Source organism: Gobio gobio (genome assembly GCF_949357685.1).
Source record: "Gobio gobio genome assembly, chromosome: 19".
Classification (NCBI taxonomy): Eukaryota; Metazoa; Chordata; class Actinopteri; order Cypriniformes; family Gobionidae; genus Gobio; species Gobio gobio.
In genome coordinates, this window is record NC_137112.1 from 24,691,741 (window position 1) to 24,713,372 (window position 21,632).

The 21,632-nt window shown below is 40.3% G+C and overlaps 1 protein-coding gene across 1 annotated transcript; it reads left to right on the top strand.

Annotated features, from left to right (window-relative positions):
• Positions 1–1,193: 1,193 nt before the first annotated feature.
• Positions 1,194–20,022, top strand: gpr179 (G protein-coupled receptor 179; the record flags this gene model as incomplete). The annotated part of the gene is made up of 11 exons (XM_079845346.1): positions 1,194–2,089; positions 2,758–2,866; positions 4,969–5,065; positions 9,523–9,734; positions 9,911–9,979; positions 10,793–10,902; positions 11,399–11,637; positions 13,326–13,464; positions 13,545–13,647; positions 14,043–14,192; positions 16,681–20,022. 11 exons carry the CDS (start codon positions 1,194–1,196, stop codon positions 20,020–20,022), a joined length of 5,466 nt encoding a protein of 1,821 aa, XP_079701472.1.
• Positions 20,023–21,632: the final 1,610 nt, after the last annotated feature.

Below are 21,632 nucleotides of genomic sequence, written 5' to 3' on the forward strand. Positions count from 1 at the left end.
AAAGAAACATTTACACAGTGTATGTTTTAAGAATGGTGTGCATATAGACACATATGTATAGGGGCATGCACACAGTCACATCCTCTGCAGTCCTGGGTGGGGGTGGGGCCCCACAGGAATGAGTGTTGAATCTCAGAACCCTGTTGCCATGGCACCAAAACAAGGATTTGCCTGCATTACCCAGTTTGACTGGATTTGTCTGAATCATCTCTCTCTCTCATACACACATGCCATCTTTGACAGACGTTCATTCATGTAGTACACATGTGGGACATGGTTTCTTCTTTCTTTCTTTTTTTTTTTAATTTCTTTCTTTTTTTTTTTAATTTCCCTGATTGATGTACAAAACATTTGAAGTTCAAAACACAACTTGTTTATCAGAGATTAACGTTTCAGTGCACTTCATCTGCCAAACAGATGCAGACTTATAAACCGCTGCATGCACATATTCACAGATGCACAATGTCACACACACATACACAGTCCATAAAAGACCACTCATGACTGACCCAGCCGGGGAGTGTTGGGTTAATCCACAAAGCGGTGAGATTCTGATGCATACCAAACGGAGAGGATTACCCTCCCATCCTCTCATCCATCAGCCCATCCTCATGCACATACACTCATCATAACAATCCAACATTAACAGATGTGCCTCTCTCAGCACTCACCACAACTGGGAGATTGGGAGAGGGACTGAGAGAGATGGGAGAGCTTTACAGAAGGACTGCAGAGTTAGTGAAGAGGTGAGCAGAGAGAGAAACGGGGGTATTCCACATGCTATCGGTTTCTTGTTGATCTTTGTTTCTCATTCCAGTTTCTTGCAGGCTGGAGTTTAGAGTCTTCGTGGTCCCAGCAGCATCACATCCAAGAAGGACCTGACCAACTGATTGCAGGACGCATGGAGCATAAATGTTGCGAGCTTCAACTTCAGCTTCGGAAATGAGTAGTGCATGTCAGTCCGCGTATAAACGCACACTCATTTGACACAGTTGGCAGCAAAGTGCGGTTGCACTCCAACTATCACCACTGACACCTGTGCAGCGTGTCAATCGGTTAACAAGAAAAGGAGAGAAGAAGCAAAAGCCAGGGAAACTGCACTTTGAACGCATCTTCCAGGATGTGAAAAGATGTGAAAAGGCGCAAAGCTCTTTTCCTTCACAAAAAGCATTGGAGGAGCAGTTGCTGCAAGGATGGGCCTGTGCGCTTGTGTGCTACCTTTACTGCTGCTACTGCCTAGCCTGCTTTCTGCTCAGCTCAGCACTGTGTCTGAAGTTGAGGACACGTCCAGCTTGGAGTTCACCTCAACACCTTGTCCTACTGACCCAAATACCATAACAGGGAAGAGCTCGTCACCCAGCTCCCTACCCACCAGTCCGGCTCCTGTAAAAGTGAGCACGGAGGAGGACCGGTCTGCCGTGGAGAACTACCTCTACACTGGCGATTCGTCCTCCTTGGCTGCCTCCACCTGCACACGGACATTCCAGCAGGTTGTTCGGCAGGGACCTGCGCCCAGAGAACTTCTCCCTCTCTTGCACCAAGCCATAGCGTCTCTGACCAATGCGGCCAATTTTCTCAACCTGATATTTCAAGCTAGTGAGCTGAGAGAAACAAGCGTACGAGAGGATATCGAGTGGTACCATGCACTGGTCCGGGCCATGCTCGAAGGGGACAGGCCAGGCCTGGTCAGACGAGCTTTTCTAACATTCGACGCAGACCCTACAATCCAACAGCCCCAATTGGTGCTCCGTGCCTCCAAAGGCACAACCCAGGACATTCTCCTGCAAGACCTGACATCTGCCTGGAGCAGCTTCCGTCCTCCTGCACCTGACCAAAGCTGGTTTGATTCATTCAAGTCTAGCTCTCCACCCCTCCATGCCTTGTCTAAACGGGTTCTTCTAAATGACCTAAGCACCCTAGATACTCCCAAGTGGGCACGTGGGGATAGTTATGTGATCAATAGCAGCGGGGTTCAGTGGGGCGAAGCCCCCTTCCTTGAATGTGTCGATGGCCGCTTTTTGCCAGGGTGGTTACTCAGCCTTTCAATGCCATTTTACGGGTTGAAGCCAGACCTCAGCCCAGAGTTCAGGTCAGTGCACTTTCTTCAACTTCTTTAAATAGTTTCTCATTTTTGCACGCTCAAATTTGAACGTCTTTCAATCATCTCTCAGTGTCCATTCACTTGAAGGGATAGTCTGAATTCAAGTCCCCCTAGTTCAGGGGTAGGGAACGTTAATCCTGGAGAGCCACTGCCCTGCAGAGTTTAGCTCCAACCCCAATCAAACACACCTGAAGGTAATCAAGCTACAGGCAGGTGAATGTTTTTTTTTTCAGGGTTGGAGCTAAACTCTGCAGGGCAGTGGCTCTCCAGGATCAACGTTCCCTACCCCTGCCCTAGTTGATAGTCCCCCTAAAAATGGACATTCTGTCATCATTCACTTAATATTTATCTTGAATACAAAAAAAATATTTTGAAGAATGTTTCTGTTTTTGTCCATACGATGAAACTCAATAGGGTCTGAAACAGAACCCCATTGACTTCCATTGTATATACAATTTTTTTTTTTTTTTCCCAAAATTTCTTCTATTGTGTTTCCCAGAATAATGTTTTTTTGAGATTTGGAATGACATGAGGGTGAGTAAATGATGACAGAATGTCCATTTTCTGGGTTCACTATCCCATTAACTTCATTAAAAGTCTTATTTCATTACTTTGTTGTCATAACCATATCTTTGTTGTTTCTCTTCTGGTGGTAGGGGTGTGATCCGCATTGATGTTAACGTCCAGGGATTTGATGTGGATCAGTGTGCCAGTGGAGACGTCTGGTTTGCAAACACACACCAATGTAATCGTACCAGCATGGAGGTGAGTGTACATTGTCACTGACCAATACTTCAATATGCAACTTACTGCAGACACCTCACTGGGCTCGATGCCAGTGAGCATGTCATCAAGTTTCATACAAATTTTGGCAACACTTTGCAGTAAGGTTCAATTCATTAGGTAAAGGGATAGTTCACCCCAATTGAAAACTGTCATTATTTGCTTAACCTCTTGTCGTTCCAAACCTGTATGACTTACTTTCTTCTGTGGAACACAAAATAAGATATTTCGAAAGAATGTCTCATTGTTTTGTATTAGTATTAAGAATGTATTAGTATATTTACAAATTAACATAGATTAATAAAGATTGTTAGCTCATTAGCTAATGCCTCAACTATAAAGGTAATGAATAGAACCGCATTGTAAAGTTTCACCACAATGTTTTTTTGCTTTTTTAATTGAAAGCAGATTCTTAACACATTTGGCCATTTAACATGAATATAAATGTCATCAAATTTGTTTTCAATGTCATACAAGGAGCTGCTACATTGTAGGTTCAGATCTCTTCTTCAGATGCTCAGAATGATATATTATATGCTGTTTGGGTGGATTTTTCTATCCAGGGACAAGTAGGGCCAGAACACATTCGGAGATCCACTCAAAACACTCTGCCACTAAATGTCAAGAGGACATTTGTGGTGAAGTGATTTATTTTTGTGTCTCTGTGAGCATGTTTGATTCTCCACTGTAAAGCAACTATTATGATAGCATTAGAATTTTGTTATCAGCTATGCTCTCCTCTAATATTTTTTCCTGTAAATTACGTCACAGGATCAGGTTTTGGATTGACATTCCTTACAAATTGACTGAATATAGATTATATGTATACTTGGGCAATTACTTAGTTCACCCAAAACTGTGGGACATAAATGTTTCAGGTGTTTTTTTTTTTGTTCCTACAGTGGAAGTCAACTGTACACTGTTTCATTAACAACACTTAAAGTTATACAGTTATAAAAGTTAATTTTTGAATGAAAAATCCCTTTAACTTTAATCCTGCACACCATTTCATAATGTCTTTTGCCATCAGATCTGGCATCTCAATATTATATTAGGTTATTATTAAGAAATACATACGTATTTCAATACAATACGTATATCATCTGCTTTACACATTGTATTGCTGGACTGTTATATACATTTCCCATTTCCTGTTCCCACTGTTTTCCATCAGCATCCTCCCACTTTCATCCAGACCTTCTATTTAAAGATGTGAGCACTGGGTGCAGGATGATCTGAAGGATTAGGTTGGTAATCCTGTGATGCTCACATACCACAACACACACCCCACCCCCAAACACCACCCACCCCACCCCACTCTGACCCCCTCCCAGAAGGTAGAGGCTCATACATCCCCCTTCCACAAGATCCATACCCCCCCCATCATCCTGACCTACCAGAGCAAAAGCTCACAGGTGTTGGCAGGTTAAGCAACGGCAGGATTTGGCACACTGAACGAATTTAATGAGAATTGAGTTGATCCGCCTATAAATGAGAGGAGCAACATATTAATAGAACAGTTTTGTGTCATGACAATGCATTAATTGCATGAAGCATTAGATTGGTATGATGTATGATATATTCCAGCGTATATTATAAAGGTTACATACTGTTCAATAAAGTGACAGACAAGAACCTGTGTTGGTTTTACTGAATTACTTAAAGATCAGATCTGTAAAATAAAACAATACTAGATACTGAATAAATAGAGATACATTGAGTGTCTAAGTAATTATTATTATTATTATTTTATTTATTCCTAATTGCTCCTCTTCAAGATCACAATATCCTCTTATAATCAAGAATCTTGTTCTTAAGTGAAAATAACATGAAAAAAAATGTACGTGAACAGTGCTGGATTTCCCTGAATAAAAAGATAAAGCTCTGCCAATAGAGGTATTACCCCTCCATTTAGGATTTAGCTTAGATTAACTCAGAGTGAGTCTGATGTGTGGGACTCTCACAGATAAACCGCTAAGGAGAGACTACACATGCAATTAATGCTCCCTTTCTAGGAGCTAGTCATTTGCTTACAGATGAAGGTAAAACATGACTTCATCTCTATTTCTTTCTCTTCCCCATAGTGTGAGCCCATCCCACAACAAGGCTTCCGGATGGGTCAGTACTGCTGTCGGTGTAAAAAGGGCTACTACAGTCCAAATCCAGACATACGAAACAAATGTAAGCAGCTTAAAATAATCAAAAACCAGTCGCACAGAAACAGTCTATACAGTGGGTTTAGACTTATTTTATTGGATAATATATACACACTATATTGCCAATAGTATTGGGACAACCCTCCAAATCATTGAATTCAGGTGTTCCAATCACTTCCATGGCTACAGGTGTATAAAATCAAGCACCTAGGAATGCAGATGCTTCAACAAACACTTGTGAAAGAATGGGTCGCTCTCAGTAGCTCTAGCTCAGTGAATTCAAGTGCGGTACCGTGATAGGTTGCCACCTGTGCAATAAGTCCATTCGTGAAATTTCCTCATGACTAAAAATTTGACGGTCAACTGTTGGTGGTATTATAACAAATGTGGAAGCAATTGTGAACAACAGCAACTCAGCCACGAAGTGGTAGGCCATGTAAAATCACAGAGCAGGGTCAGCGCATGCTGAGGCACACAGTTCGCAGAAGTTGCCAACTTTCTGCAGTCAATAGCTACAGACCTCCAAACTTCCTGTGGCCTTCAGATTAGCTCAAGAACAGTGCGTAGAGAGCTTCATGGAATGGGTTTCTACGGCCAAGCAGCTGCATCCAAGCCTTACATCACCAAGTGCAATGCAAAGCGTCAGATGCAGTGTAAAGCACGCCACCACTGGACTCTAGAGCAGTGGAGACGTGTTCTCTGGAGTGACGAATCACGCTTCTCTGTCTGGCAATCCGATGGACAAGTCTGGGTTTGGCGGTTGCCAACTCATTGTTGGGCTTGGTCCCTTAGTTCCAGAGAACGGTACTTGCCTGACGGCAAGTGCAAAGTTTGGTGGTGGGGGATTATGGTGTAGGGTTGTTTTTCAGGGGTTGGGCTTGGCCCCTTAGTTCCAGTGAAAGGAACTCTTTAATGCTTCAGTATGCCAAGAGATTTTGGACAATTTCATGCTCCCAACTTTGTGGGAACAGTTTGGGGATGGCCCTTTCCTGTTCCAACATGACTGCGCACCAGTGCACAAAGCAAGGTCCATAAAGATATGGATGAGCGAGTTTGGTATGGAGGAACTTGACTGGCCTGCACAGAGTCCTGACCTCAACCCGACAGAACACTTTTGGGATGAATTAGAGCGGAGACTGTGAGCCAGGCCTTCTCGTCCAACATCAGTGCCTGACCTCACAAATGAGCTTCTAGAAGAATGGTTAAAAACTCCCATAAACACACTCCTAAACCTTGTGGGAAGCCTTCCCAGAAGAGTTGAAGCTGTTATAACTGTAAAGGGTGGGCAAACTCCATATTAAACCTTACAGATTAAGAATGGGATGACATTAAAGTTCATGTGCATATACTGGCAGGCCCACAAAACGTTTGGCAATATAGTGTAGCTAACATGATGCCATATAAAAGTATCACAATCAATGATTGGGCAAGGGTAAAAGTTATAGCAGAAAGGCATTAAAACATTAGCTTTGATGTATTTTTTGTACATCATTTTTTTCTGTTTTCTTTGGAACAATTGAGCTTTGCCTCTCTTTAGAAACAATAGGGCCTAAAACTAACTTTTTGCCACACAAGCCAATGGCCGGTCTTTTGTTATTGGATTAACACAAAAAATGTACATTAAAAACACAGACAACAGCAGGACTATTAGGCTGCTGTCACTTTAAGAGCTAATGCACGGATCCATTATATTGATAAAAATGCTGTTTAAGTTCACTTAAAGTGCCACTATTATGCTATTATAAAAAAAAATGTTTCGGTCAAAACAGGTCAATTTTCTTATAATATACATTGCACATCACCACATTTTTCAATGATTCTCAAATGACTTGACGGATGAATCAGTCTCTCCAAATCCCTCCTTTTCTAGAGCCTACTCTGCTCTGATTGGTCAGATGGCTCAGTCTGGTGTGATTGGTCTACTGTGCACACCACGTGTTTCGGAAGCTAAACGGCCATTACCATAACTAAACTTCAGCTCCGTCCAGAGGCTTCCTAAAGCTTAGCGATTGTACACACTGTAAAGACAGTAACAATGACGTCAAGTTTACCATTTCAACTCGGACACGAGTCAGATGATAAAACATTAGAAGAACTAGTTTTTCCAACCAGAACCTCCATTGCAAAGACGTCTTGAGCAGGACGTTCCTCACTACTCATTTTGAGGTACAATCTAAAAAAAGTTTTATATGGCACTAAAAGTGGTTCTTCGTCGCAATCATAGAGGAACCACTTTTGGTGCTATATAGCACCATATCTTAACATGTTCTGTATATGGTAGCGGTGCTATATAGCACCATAGTCAGTGCTGCTATATAGCACCTTAGCAAAAGAACCGCTGAAGAACCACTGAAGCACCAAAATTGGTGCTATACGGCACTTAAAAAAGGTTCCCCTATGATTACGAGTCAAGAACCAATTTTAGTGCCATATAGAACCTTTTTTTTAGAGTGTACATTATGAGATGTTGCAACTGTAATTCCTCACTATCAGCATTAATAAGCGTATGTCCATCAACAAACTGATGTGTGTATTTCTAATTTATTGGAAGGAAGTGTATCAATAACAGCGTTGTAACATAATGTACTGTATAATGCTGATGTAACATAAACGTTTGTAAAACAAATCTTACTCCATCCTTTATCTTTACTTAAAGTAGTAAGAACGACAGACAATCTGCATTAATCGACACAGTTTTAGGTAATAGTGGCCCACAGCTGTTTGCAGAAGTATTTCAGTAAGACCGTAATAATGGGAGTTAGCCAGAAACCTACACAATATAAAAAACAAAACCACGTATTTATATCTATATATCTATAATTATCATACTTACAGGTCCAAATAAACTGGGTATTGACCCATCTTTCAAGAACAAACGTTTTGCGAATCTTGTGTTGACCTCTGAGATTTGAGAAGCAGTCGTCAGTAAAATGGCGTGTTCGCGGGCGGACAATGTACAACATAGATGGGCATTATGCAAAAATATTTTCTATTGACGTAGAAGCATCACGAAGTAGGATTCAAATTACAGATGACGTATAGGCGGTTCTTTTTTTCTTTCGACTTTACAACTTTGCAGAATGTTCACAATCACAAACAGCTATATTACACACTGCATGAAAGGGGATATTTGAAAAACCATAATGGGGCACTTTAAGAAGTAACTAACTATGTTTATGAGGATACTTGCCAAGACGGCCGTTTTGACATAATTTGGTTTGAATATGTCTGTTCAAGCGCAAGAAGACGTGAAAGAGAGCTCAATTCAGTATTCGCAAGCTGTCTAAGACGTGGATTTCTGGACGTTTGCGCACAGAAAACTTCTTACACAGCGTGTGAGTAACGAATTGAGTCACATTTCATGTCTTCTTGCACTTGAATATTTAAATTGGCAAGGCTTAAACTTTCATGATGATGCAGCACTGGCCCGTCAACTTTCTCGAGCGTCGTTCATGTTCTCACAATATTGCATTGTTAGAATTCATAAAAATTGTACTGGCCAACTGGCGATTAACACTGTTTCATATACTCGCCTACACAGATTTTTACCTGCATTTGGTGCTTGGTGAGTGTTAATTTTAGGCCCTGGATACACCCATTCAGACAGAGGGCTCATGATTTAGACCAAAGTGCATAAAAAATGCAACTTAAGTTTAAGCTGTATTATTATTATTATAATAGGTGAAAGTATTAAAGGGTTATTTCACCCAAAAAGAAAAAATCTGTCATTCATTACTTACCCTCATGTCGTTCCAAACCCGTAAGATCATCGTTCATCTTGAGAACACAAATTAAGATATTTTTGATGAAATCTGAGAGCTTTCTGACACCTCCATGGACAGCAAATTAATTACCACTTTCAAGGCCCAGAAAGGTAGTAAAAAAATAGTCCATGTGACTACAGTGGTTCAACCTTATTTTTATGAAGCGACGAGAATACTCGAATACTCGCTGTTGACACAGTGTAAACAGTGCAGCACTTCCAGAATGCTGGCTTACCATAGGCCGACACTGTTCACGTGAGCACCACGATGCATGCGCACGAGTCGTTCTGTTGTAGAACTCGGAAGCGCTGCACTGTTTACACTGTCAACAGCGTAAGAGTCTGACACAGACTAGAAGAAATTGTTGAATAAAGTCATTATTTTTGTTTGTTTTTTGGGCACAAAATGTATACTCGTCCCTTCATTAAATTAAGGTTCAACCACTGTAGTCACATGGACGATTTTAACAATGTCTTTACTACCTTTATGGGCCTTGAAAGTGGTAATTAAATTGCTGTCTATGGAGGGGTCAGAAAGTACTCGGATTTCATCAAAAATATCTTTGTGTTCCAAAGATGAATGAAGGTCTTATGGGTTTGGAACGACATGAGGGTGAGTAATGACAGAAATTAAATTTTTGGGTGAACTAACCCTTTAATTAAATTAATTTAAAATTGATTTATTTAAAAAATAAAAATGATGATTTATGGTGTTACAGGGAACAACCGTGTGAATAGTACCCAAGCTTGTTACCCAGAAGTCCCTGTGTGTCTGCCCTGTTGGCCCGGCTGCGCTGAGTGTGAGGATGGAGGCCCGTGTTGGGTGCAGGAAGACTGGCTCCTGAGAACGGGCGTCCTGGCTGTCCAGGGCCTCTTCATGATCCTTGTACTTATTAGCATGCTGGTAGCATATCAATGCAGAAGAACCAAGGTAAGATTTCTGTGGCATCCTAACATGATGCCATGTGTTATGATGAATAATTTCAAACACCGTCAAAGAGGTCCCACATGTGCACAAACATGATGCACGCTTGACAGCTTCTGTAATTTCACCTCTTCCACTCTCCACTTCTCACCTCTTCTTCTCTCCATCTTTCTGTATCTCAGCGGATCCGATCCTCAGGGCTTTTGCTGCTGGAGATGATCCTGTGTGGCTCTCTGTTGCTTTATTTTCCAGTGAGTGTGGGATTAAAATCTTCTTTACAGATTACTGCACTGCAGTTGAAATCATTATAGCTGGTACTTAGGAGGCATAAAATGATCAAGATATTACACAATTTGTGACACTGGACCGTAAAACCGTAATTAAAAAAAAAATTAAATGTATACATCATCTGAAAGCTGAATAAATAAGCTTTCCATTGATGTATGGTTTGTTAGGATAGGACAATATTTGGCAGAGAAAATCTGGACTCCGAGGGTGCAAAAAAAATCGAAATATCGATGAAATCACCTTTAAAGTCCTTAGCAATGAATATTACTAATAATACATTTTTATATATATTTACAGTAGAAAATATCTTCATAGAACATGATAGTTAGCTACTTAATATCCTAATGATTTTTGGCATTAAAGAAAAATCGATAATTTTGACCCATACAAAATATTGTTGGCTATTGCCACAAATATACCTGTGTGACTTATGACTGGTTTTGTGGTCATGTGACACTGACGACGGGAGTACTGATGCTGAAAATCCAGCTTTGCCATTACAGGAATAAATTACATTTTAAAATACATGAAGAAAACAGTATATTTGAATAGAAAACAATTATTTTAGATTGTAATAATATTTTTGATTAAATTAATGCAGCCTTGGTGAGCACGACCCCAAACTGTAGTTCAACATGAGTTTGACATTTTTTTTAATTCTTTTATCAGTTTTCATCATTAATATGCTTTGTAAAACAAGCATTTTTGCACCTTCCTTCAATAATTTCAGTTCGTTTCATGACTGTTCTTGACTTTACGACTGTTCATGTTTTCAGGTCTTCATTCTATACTTCAAACCTAGCACTTTCCGGTGTATTCTACTCCGCTGGGTCCGTCTGCTTGGCTTTGCCATTGTTTATGGAACTGTGACGCTCAAGATGTACCGGTCTGTAGCACTTCAGTCCTGTCATCTGTGATTTATCAAACTCAACCCTCTCTTCTAACCTGCACATATGTCAGATGAAATGTTGTGTAATAAGATTTCTATTCTCAAGGCGTTTAAAAAATGCACTCAGTATTTTTTTTATTTGTGTTGGTTTTAGTTGTGGTTTATTGTAAAATTGTAGAAAAGTATAGGTATATATTGATTGATATGTATAAATTGAATTTAGAATTAATTTAGTCTGTTAACAAACGTGTCCAATAACAAGGTCACTACAACATGTCGGCCTCCATGAGCTGAGCTGACCCGCTCCTGGTAAAATAAAACAGCTTTTATTAGGCTACAGATGAGTGCACATATTTTTATTGCTTTGTAATTAGGGAAAAATAACCGAGTGCATCTTTAAGACTACACTAGAAGTCTGTGATCTGAGAAAAAAACCTGAAAAACCTAATTAAACTCCCAAAATTAATCAGCCTATGTGGGCACGTGTTTCCAGGGTTCTGAGGGTTTTCCTGTCGCGTACAGCCCAGAGAGTGCCATACATCACTACCACGGGTGTGCTGAGGATGCTGGGAGTTATAGTGCTTACTGTCAGCTGGTTCCTGTGTGCATGGACAGTAGGCGTCCTGCAGAATCGAGACCGAAATGTTCCATTGCTGATCATTTCCAACACTTCAGAAGGACAAGGCTTCAATGTGTGCGACCTGGACCGGTGGGACTACATGATGGCTGTAGGCAAGTGATGTCATTTCTGACTGGTGGCAGTAGTCCATCGGTTTTCTTGGGTGTCTGGCAGAGAGATTAATTGAAATTGGGGCACATTAGTAGATCAGACAAATGAAAGGATGAATGGTCCAGGATAATTTAATGTTCTTTGAAGCATTTAGTTGATGATTTGAACACAGTACCATTGTCATTGGATATGATTCAGCATTAACCACTACCTACCATACTAATAAAATACCACAAAAAATTATAGTAATGTTACTGCTAAAACATCATAAATTAGACTAAGTAAATGAAGGACTGAACTGAAATGACACCATTAGATAAAATAGATTTACACAATCATTCCGGCACATTCAGACAGCTCACACAAAATGAACCTTGCATTTATTATACTGCTACACTAGCCTATAATACTTAACGCTGTATATTTTAATTTAAATATACATCCCTTCTTCTATTTTCTGTTTTAGTTGAAGATGGGGTTATTTAAGTGGCGCCAAATTAAATAACTAATCAGTTTCTACAACAGAAATTAATCAATCAAAAACTTACTTTAGCATTTCATCTAAAACAAAATTAAAGGGATAGTTCACCCAAAAATGAAAATTAGCCCATAATTTACTCCCCCTCAAGTTATCCTAGGTGTGTATGACATTCTTCTTTCAGACGGATAAAATCTGAGTTATATAACAAAAGTCCAGGCTAATCCAAGCATTAGAATTTGATTCATAGTTGCTGTTTTTGAAGTCCATAAAAAGTGCATCTGTCCGTCAAATAACGTGCTCCGCGCGGCTCCGGGGTGTTAATAAAGGCCTTCTGAAGCGAATCGATGCGTAAGAAAAATATTCATTTTGAAAGTTAAACTCAAGATGCGTACGTGACATCATGACGAGCGTACCTGGTCGCGTTAGTCTTTCGATCGGCAGGGGAACTTTCAACATTTTTTCCATAAATTGAACAGGGAAGGCGGTCAGCCGAAAGTTTACTTGATAAAGTTTTAAATATGGATATTTTTCTTACACAAACCCATAGATTTGCTTCAGAAGGCCTTTATTAACACCCCAGAGCCGCGTGGAGCACGTTATTTGATGGGCAGATGCACTTTTTATGGACTTCAAAAACAGAGCAATTATGAATCCAATTCTAATGCTTGGATAAGCCTGGACTTTTGTAATATAACTCCGATTTTATTCGTCTGAAAGAAGAATGTCATATACACCTAGAATGACTTGAGGGTGAGTAAATTATGGGCTAATTTTCATTTTTGGGTGAACTATCCCTTTAATTTCACATTATCACTGTAAAGCTGCTTTGAAGCAATCGTTGTTGTGAAAGCGCTATATAAATGAAGGTGACTTGACTATAGATCTTTAAGATGCTCACTTTTTAGTCTTGACTTAAGTTATTAAAAAATATATAAAAATGCAATTCATACAATTTAAATACATGTCTTCCATGATTAACATTTTCAATTTCTAAATTTAAAGTCATTTTGATATTTCCATAGGGTTCAATATTTCAGTGTAACTGTCTGAAGATAATTTAACATTTTTAGTAAACAAAACTTGTGTTGGTTGGCATGTATTATTGTAAGCCTATATTGTAACGTGACAAGATAACCAAAATGCTGTGTACATTTGTGTATGTGACATAAAACCATTGAAGTAAAAAAAATAGTTGTCTTTCACTCTCAGCGGAGCTGTTGTTTCTGTGCTGGGGCAGTTTCCTGTGCAGTGCAGTGAAGACTGTACCTTCAGCATTTCACGAACCACGTTACATGAGCATCGCTATCCACAATGAGCTACTGCTATCCTTCGTGTTTCATCTTCTCAGGTGGGGGAATAAAGTTGTTTTGCTTTAACGCTTATAATAAGAGGTTGTTCTGTTGACTTCTTTGTTCTTGTCACTTTCAGATTCGCCAGACCATCGATTCATCCTGACTGGATGCTCTTGCTGTTCTTCACTCACACGCATGTCACAATTACTGTAACACTCGGCCTGCTTTTTTTACCTAAGGTACTGTCGAAAGTATTTTAACCTATTCATTAATAATTTAAAATGATATCCTATTGCAGTAGGTAATTCACAATTGGCATAAAGTTAGCTGTATAAACACATAAAACACCTCTTGCATCCCAATTCACATACTATAATGTCCTAAATATTATGACAGATTAGAATACAATGTTAGTATATTGAAAATAGTAAGCCAATTGAGCTTGCCCTAAAACAATACTCCTTTATTACACACTCGAAAGTATGTACATTTCCAGCAAAGTACATCCTTTTTAATACATAGCATAAGCATGCAAACTAGATTCTATTAATTACTGTCTGATAAACTTTGTATGGCACACATTTCGGTTATGTAGCTTATCCCAAATACAAATCAGCATTGGTGTTTGTTGCAGTTTCTTCACATGTCACGGCCAGGCCGAGAGGAAATAGCTGCGGAGGTATATGAGGATGAGGAGGAATTGCGACGCTCATGTTCTTACCTCAACAGTAGTTTCACCTCTAACTGTTGGAGTGACCACAGCCTGGACCCTGATGACATTCGGGTAAAACACCTTGCCCTGCTGCAGCCCTACTGACACACACATGCTCACACTTCCATTTTAAGAAAAGCACACACACTAACACTTTTTTTTTTTTTTTGACAATGTCTATTTATAAATTATTTTTAAAAACGTATATTTGACCTTTTCAGTAAAGTTAATAGGTAATTTACTTTATCTCCAATTACACAAAAATAAATGTTACACAAAAGCCCAATGTTACACGCGATATAAACGTTACACAAAAAGCCCAATGTATACTTCAGCCGTCTGTGTTGCGCGACGGTCCGTGCACTGTCTGAGTAACATAATTTTTGTATGTGCAAGGTGAATGTTGAGACAGAAGAGTCCACTAGGTGGCAATATGCACAACTTTGATATACTGTGCAGTAGTCAAAGAAACGTACAGAAAGAGCAGTACAAAACAATATCCTTGTCCATAGTTTTTGTTTTGATTGTCCTGTAATTGACACAACCCAGTGCTGACCTCTGATGTCTGGTAAGGACACTTCTTGTACATTTCTTTGACAATGGCACAGTGTATCAATTGTACTGCGCATGTGTCAAACTCGTTCATCCGCGGTTGAGTATGCTTTAGGGGCTTTCGCAACGGAGGAACCTAATCATAAACCATGTTTCCACCGCAGGAACTTTCTCCAGGAACTAGGGAAATTAGGGTGGTACTCAGTGTGTTTCGACCGCAGGAACCAGGGTCTAAATGAAGTTCCGGGTAAAAATTTTCCCCTCAAAACATCCCTGCTTGCGAGGTAGTACTTTTTCAAAGTTCCGGAACTTTCCGGGGTGGGGCTTGGGCGCTGAACATGCTGATTGGTTGAGTTCACGCAGCATTTTATTTCAATCTAAAAGTCTGTTGTGGTGCTTGAAGTAAGAGTTGTTTGCTATTCGAATCAACAATGGAGTTTAAGAAATACGACAGATGGAGCGGGTACGAGGTTCAGGCTTATTAAGTTTATATGCGGAGGACAAAATCCAGTGGGAACTGGAAAGTCGCACGCTGTCCGAAGTCACCGGACTAATCTTAACGGTACTTTAGACCACGATGGAAACGCAGACAGCAACAGGTCTGGGCGGGGGTTCCTGGTACAAATTGTTCCGTGTAATGTCAGTGGAAGTGCCCGGATTTTGGCATGTTTGCACCACAGGAACTAGAAACGATTTTTGATCTAGGAACTCATTTTGGGGGAACAAATTTAGCTCCTACTTCAGAGTAGGTTTAATACTGTGTTCTAGGCGAGGTTGGACGTTGGAATATCCCAAATTAAATGTCCCACTTCAGACCTCAGTGAGTTCCAGGCACTCAGAGGTCATGTTCAAGTTGACCACATGATGTCGCCACCACACAACGAGAACATATTGCGTTTTTGTGTCAACTGGCAAAAACAGAATAAAAACAACATAAAATCGTTTAGAAAACAGCAGACGATAAACAAAAACGAAGGCATATTACATAAACTTAATGTCTAATGTTTAATGTTTTACGCTTATGCTCATTGGAAGCAGGACTTGCCGACATCTTGAAAGTGACGTCAATTGACACGTCTTGCTGAGGTTGGGGTTGATCGATGTACCCCGAGTTCACACGGTGAACATCCGACTTTGAGCTCCAGACGTTATTTCCTAGAAGGTGGGAAAAATCCAAATTCCAATCTGTCTGAAACCTAGCATAACCCAGCACAATAGGAATCACCAGTGATGCAAGTGTGCACTGATTGGCCGAACGCACGCAAAACATTAGCACCCGCCATTTTTAAAAAAGCCGTCTACACACACAGATTATAGCCTATTTATCAGCACCGTCAAAATAAAGGTCCACCGCGCCTTCAAAATAAAAGTCACAACAACAAATACATCACTTCAGAGTTCTATACTCTCGGTGCGAATGCAACCAGGAAAATGGCCCTAGGGTAACTTTTAGCTCTCGAGGGAACCATCCTGGTGGCTAGTTCCTATAACAAATTTTCTAGAACTACCCGGTGCAAAAGACCCTTTTGAAAGCTGTGCTGACACGACAGTGCACGAGACGAAGCAGAACGCAGAAAATTGAGTATACCCGGGACTTAAATAAACATTACAAAAAGCTAAAAAATGACAAAATAAATAAACCTTGTTGTCTGTTATGTATGTATTTCTGATATTTTTTCAAATATAATTTAGCTTTTTGCCATTATCTCATAAGAAGAGTGGAGCAAGGGGGGGGGGGGGGGGGGTGGACTCATGGGTCCCCATGAGCCAACATGCCCTGATAATCTCTATTATTAAAAAATTTACTTCAGCTATCAGCATTATTACCTATGTTAGCCTCCTCCTCATCCCCCTTTGCCTTTACTTGCCCTATTTTGATATATTACCCTGTAACTTGGTGCCTTTTGAACATCATGTTTTGTACAGAACATACCATCACAGAAACTGTCCTACTGTATTGCTCCCAATTACTCTCCTCAACTGAAACCCTTTTTCTCCTCTGCACCAGAATGAGCTGAAGAAACTGTATTCTCAGTTGGAAGTCCACAAGACCAAGAGAATGGCAAACAGCAATCCCCACCTTCCAAAGAAGCGCGGCTCTCGCCTCAGTATTGGACGATCCCTTATAAAACGAATCACTGAGATCCCTGAAAGTTTAAGCAGGCAATGCAGCCGTGAAGACAAGGATGTCAGTGCTGCAATAGGAACTATAACCCGATCTGGATCTTATTACAAATGTCATCAAACCCCAAGCATTAACACTATGAACGAAACTTTAATGCAGCCTTCTCCAAAACTGCGAAAGTCCCATAGTGCCTATGACTGTACCCCAGAAAGAGAGGTCTCCCTATTAAACTTCTCCATGAAGAGCACAACAGACAAGAGGGCTTCACAGCATTCTGATGCAGGATCCATCAATACAACATTGCTGGTCTGCAAGTCTGCCAGTGCCCACAATCTATCGTTAGACACAAATCTTCTACTTCCCGAGCCTACCAGGTTTCAAAAATCACTTAGCGTTATAGAACGAAATGACCATCGCTCTGTGACTTCTTGTAGAAGCATTGAAAATGTGTACCTTCCTGGCAAAGCTGCCCCAGCAGAAAAGCCCCAGCTAACTGTGGATGTCGACATAAAGAAGCAGACTTCAAGTGCTTTGCTCTCAGAGTCATTTGACAAGGCAGAGGTCTGCCCATGGGAGGTACCAGAGGAGCCCCCTGCAAACAAGAATCAAAAACATGTTACATATTCTCTTTCAAATCAAGAAGAACCCAAATCACCTGGTGCTGCCTCGTCACCTACGCTATTATATGTTTGTCCTTGGGAATACTTACCACCTCCTACTCCTCCTGCAACAGAAACTGGCAATGGCATACAGTCAGATGTTGATTCCACAAAACTCAAGCCTTTGATCTCCTGTAGTGCTCCAGGGTCGCCACTTACGGTCTCCGGGAAGCCAAAGGATTTTCGGGTTTTCTCTTTCCGTTCTGCCACCCAAAATCTCCTTACAGCTAAAAGCATTGGAGAAGTTGGGAGAAGTTTGAGCAGAGAGAAAAGCCTACAAGAAAGTAATGTTAAGGAAGGAACACTACAAAAATCCCTGTCCACATCCATGAGATTGTACCCAGGCAGTGCAGCTTCAGACAAACGTACCCCACAGACACACAGACGGGCTATGACCACCATAGGCACAAAACCTTCCCTTGTGAAGCAAACAGCAATACGGCTGCCATCTACAGAGTCTCCTGAAAAGAGCCCCAAACATACTGCTCCAGTTCACATCTGTCCATGGGAGTCAGAGGAGGTTCTCTTGGAGGTCAAGAAGCAGAATGTGAACGACAGTGTATTACAAAGACAATGCAGTGACAAGCAAGTACTCTCTATGACAGTAAGCAATGTTGGCTTCAAATCCCCTGAATTCCAACTAAATTCTTTATTGTCTGTTCCTAATACAGAAGTGTGTCCATGGGATGTCCCAAAACCTTTTCATCAAACCAGCATTTCTGAAGTCTGTCCTTGGGAAGTTGTGGAAGTAGAGCAATTGCAAATCAAGAGCACGCTTACTGATGTCTGTCCTCGGGAAACAAACCGTGACCCATCAAGGATCACAGAAGACAATATATGTAATACTACTGTTGAAGTCCCTATGTCTGGAGACACCCAGAAGCAGGTAAATGTGAAGCCTGAATCAGGCCCTTCTTATGAAATAGACACAAACAATTCTCAGGTTAGACAGGGATCCATCAAAACTCCTAGTGACGCAATAAAACCTGGTGAAAGGGTAATTTATGTTAATGCTAGACAAAGTCCAGTACACCAAGAACTGGCTCAGAGAGATGCATGTTCTGTGGAAACACTGAAAAAAGAAAGTGATTTTCCTGAACCACCCCCACCTGTAATTGAAATATGTCCTTGGGAGTCAGAGCCGAATACAGAAGACACTACAAAACACTCTTTAAAAGAGACAGTGACTAATAAAACATTTGTCTGTCCATGGGAAGTAGAGGATTCTGAGAAGTTAGAAGAGAGGGAAGGTGCTACGAAAAAGGAGTCAATGAAAGTAGATCAACAGCAAGACATTGTTCATGTAATTGTGTGTCCATGGGAAACAAGCGAGTCTGTGAAGTCCATACAGAAAGACGAAAGTGTCTGTGGAGATATCTGTCCATGGGAGACAAGTGAAACTGTCAAGACCTTGCAAAAGCAGAAAAGTGTTCATGCAGATGTTTGTCAATGGGAAACAGAAGAGGCAACAAAGATCTTGCAGAAACAAGATAGTGTTCTTGCAGAAGTCTGTCCATGGGAGACAGGAGAGCCAGTTAATACTTTACAGAAACAAAAAAGTATCCATGCAGATGTTTGTCCATGGGAGACAGGAGAGCCCGCAAAGATCTTGCAGAAACAAGATAGTGTTATTGCAGAAGTTTGTCCATGGGAGACAGGAGAGCCCGCAAAGATCTTGCAGAAACAAGATAGTGTTCTTGCAGAAGTTTGTCCATGGGAGACAGGAGAGCCCGCAAAGATCTTGCAGAAACAAGATAGTGTTCTTGCAGAAGTTTGTCCATGGGAGACAGGAGAGCCCGCGAAGATCTTGCAGAAACAAGATAGTGTTCTTGCAGAAGTTTGTCCATGGGAGACAGGAGAGCCTGCAAAGATCTTGCAGAAACAAGATAGTGTCATTGCAGAAGTTTGTCCATGGGAGACAGGAGAGCCCGCAAAGATCTTGCAGAAACAAGATAGTGTTCTTGTAGAAGTTTGTCCATGGGAGACAGGAGAGCCTGCAAAGATCTTGCAGAAACAAGATAGTGTTCTTGCAGAAGTTTGTCCATGGGAGACAGGAGAGCCTGCAAAGATCTTGCAGAAACAAGATAGTGTTCTTGCAGAAGTTTGTCCATGGCAGACAGGAGAGTCAGTGAGAACCTTGCAAAAGCAAGAAAGTGTCTATTCAGATGTCTGTCCATGGGAGGCAAAAGCATCACCCAAACAATCTGTGCCACAAGACTGCACTCATGCTGTCCCATCAAAAAGTCAAGACAGTGCTCAAGAATCTGTCTCACCCTGGGGAAATGACATGGGAACAGCAGCAACAACAGAAAGCAGCAAAAGTCAAACTGCCCCAGGCATATACCCTTCAGACACAGGCACACAGGCCGCAGAGGAGACGAGGCTTAACCCTCCTCTGGCTCGGCGTGACGCAATGTGCCCTTGGGAAATGGAAGGGGGCAGACAAGAATCTGTACAAGTGCATGATAATTTAGATGTCTTCACTTGGGAGGAGACAATACCAGAGGAAGATGACGATGATGCAGAAACTGCTGCAGAGGCCTTCATCTTTCCTTCAGACTTGTGACCCACAAGGGCAGTATCGTTGTGCTTTATATACCTTGAAAGACTCAATACAAAATGTACTACTGGTCACACATTTCAGCTTAATGCAGAATGTCCCTCCACTGCTATCAGCACATTTCACTGGCTGTTTTAAGAACGGCAACCTTCTCCCTCCTCAGCTTAATAAATTGAAGACAAACTGATATCAAGACAGGCTGCTCTCCTGTGCACATTTCCATTAGCCTTACATTAAAACCCTGTTTAATTTGGTTTTGTTTTGTGTGTATTTGTGTTTGTATGGCTATGTAGATTATATTGTCAGTAAAACCTGTATTCACCGACATACCTTGGGTGGAACATTTAGAAAGTTTAATTTCACACATTTTCAGTCAAAAAAAAATTATATTATCAATCAAGTAAGTGAAGAGAGAAGCTGTTATGGATGGTGTTTATATATACATCCATGATGCTACTGTTCATCACTGAATATTTTAAACAAATCTAGTCTCCGCTCTACTCAAATGGTTTAGACAAACAAATAAGTTACTTCAAATTCTCCCACCCACAAAGTATTCATTTAAAAAAAGGTAACACTTTACATTACTGTATCGGCTACTACATATCCATATAACAGTGTTGTAATTGTGTGATTTAAGGCGTTTCGCTTATTTCAACCACACACTTTCTCCTCCAAAACTCCACCCTCCAAAAATGTCAGTCAACTAAAGAGAGATACAAAAGGCAAACAAGGTTTATGATTGCAGGAACAAAACGAGGCACTTTTTTTGTTACCATTTACAGACTCTAGGTTTATAAGAGAGACCGTTGTGATTTCATAATATTGTTGATAGCACCTTTAATTACAAATAGCTTCACAAAACATTTAAATATTAATCCCATGAGGTTCATGACTCAGTATTTAAATTTATGCTATGAAAAATTAAATTAAAATGGACAGTAATGTAAAGTGGGACCAAAATAAAATATAATCTTGTTCTAGGGCAAATAACTCTTGATTTATAAGAAAATATGATCACATTTGATTTGTGTTAACATTAAGTACATATTCTTATTGTTGTTTTATAGAATACAATTTTAAGTCCCTTGTGTGAGCATGTGAAACTAAATGAGGGTTTACAAAAATCTTTGTCTACGTGTTTAATTCAACCCATTTACATGCTGCTTTCTTCTTGAAATAACTAGAGATTAGCACAGTTAATGCCCATTAGATTGCATTTATAATTCCTACCAGAGTAAGTGTTTGTTTTTGAGTTATTCTGTGATTTTGAATGTACTTGCAATGTTAGCTTTTCCAACCAGGAACACAAAGACTGCGCTTTTGTATGAAGTATGATTTTTGTAAGAACCAACAGTCAATTTTCAACAGCAGCCAAAGGACATTTCCGCTAACTTCTGTCAATGTAAAAAATGCAACATTTTATTTTTATATTCTTGAAACTCTGTCAATTGAGCATTCTGAAATAAACTTTTCAACTGCAAGGTGTCGATTTTCATACAGTTCCATGAGTAATGAATAAACATCATGTTGATCTCTACGTAACAAATCAATATGTGCATGCATTTCAAAGTACTTGAGTTCAATTAAATATGGAAAAAAGCAACAACCCAAGG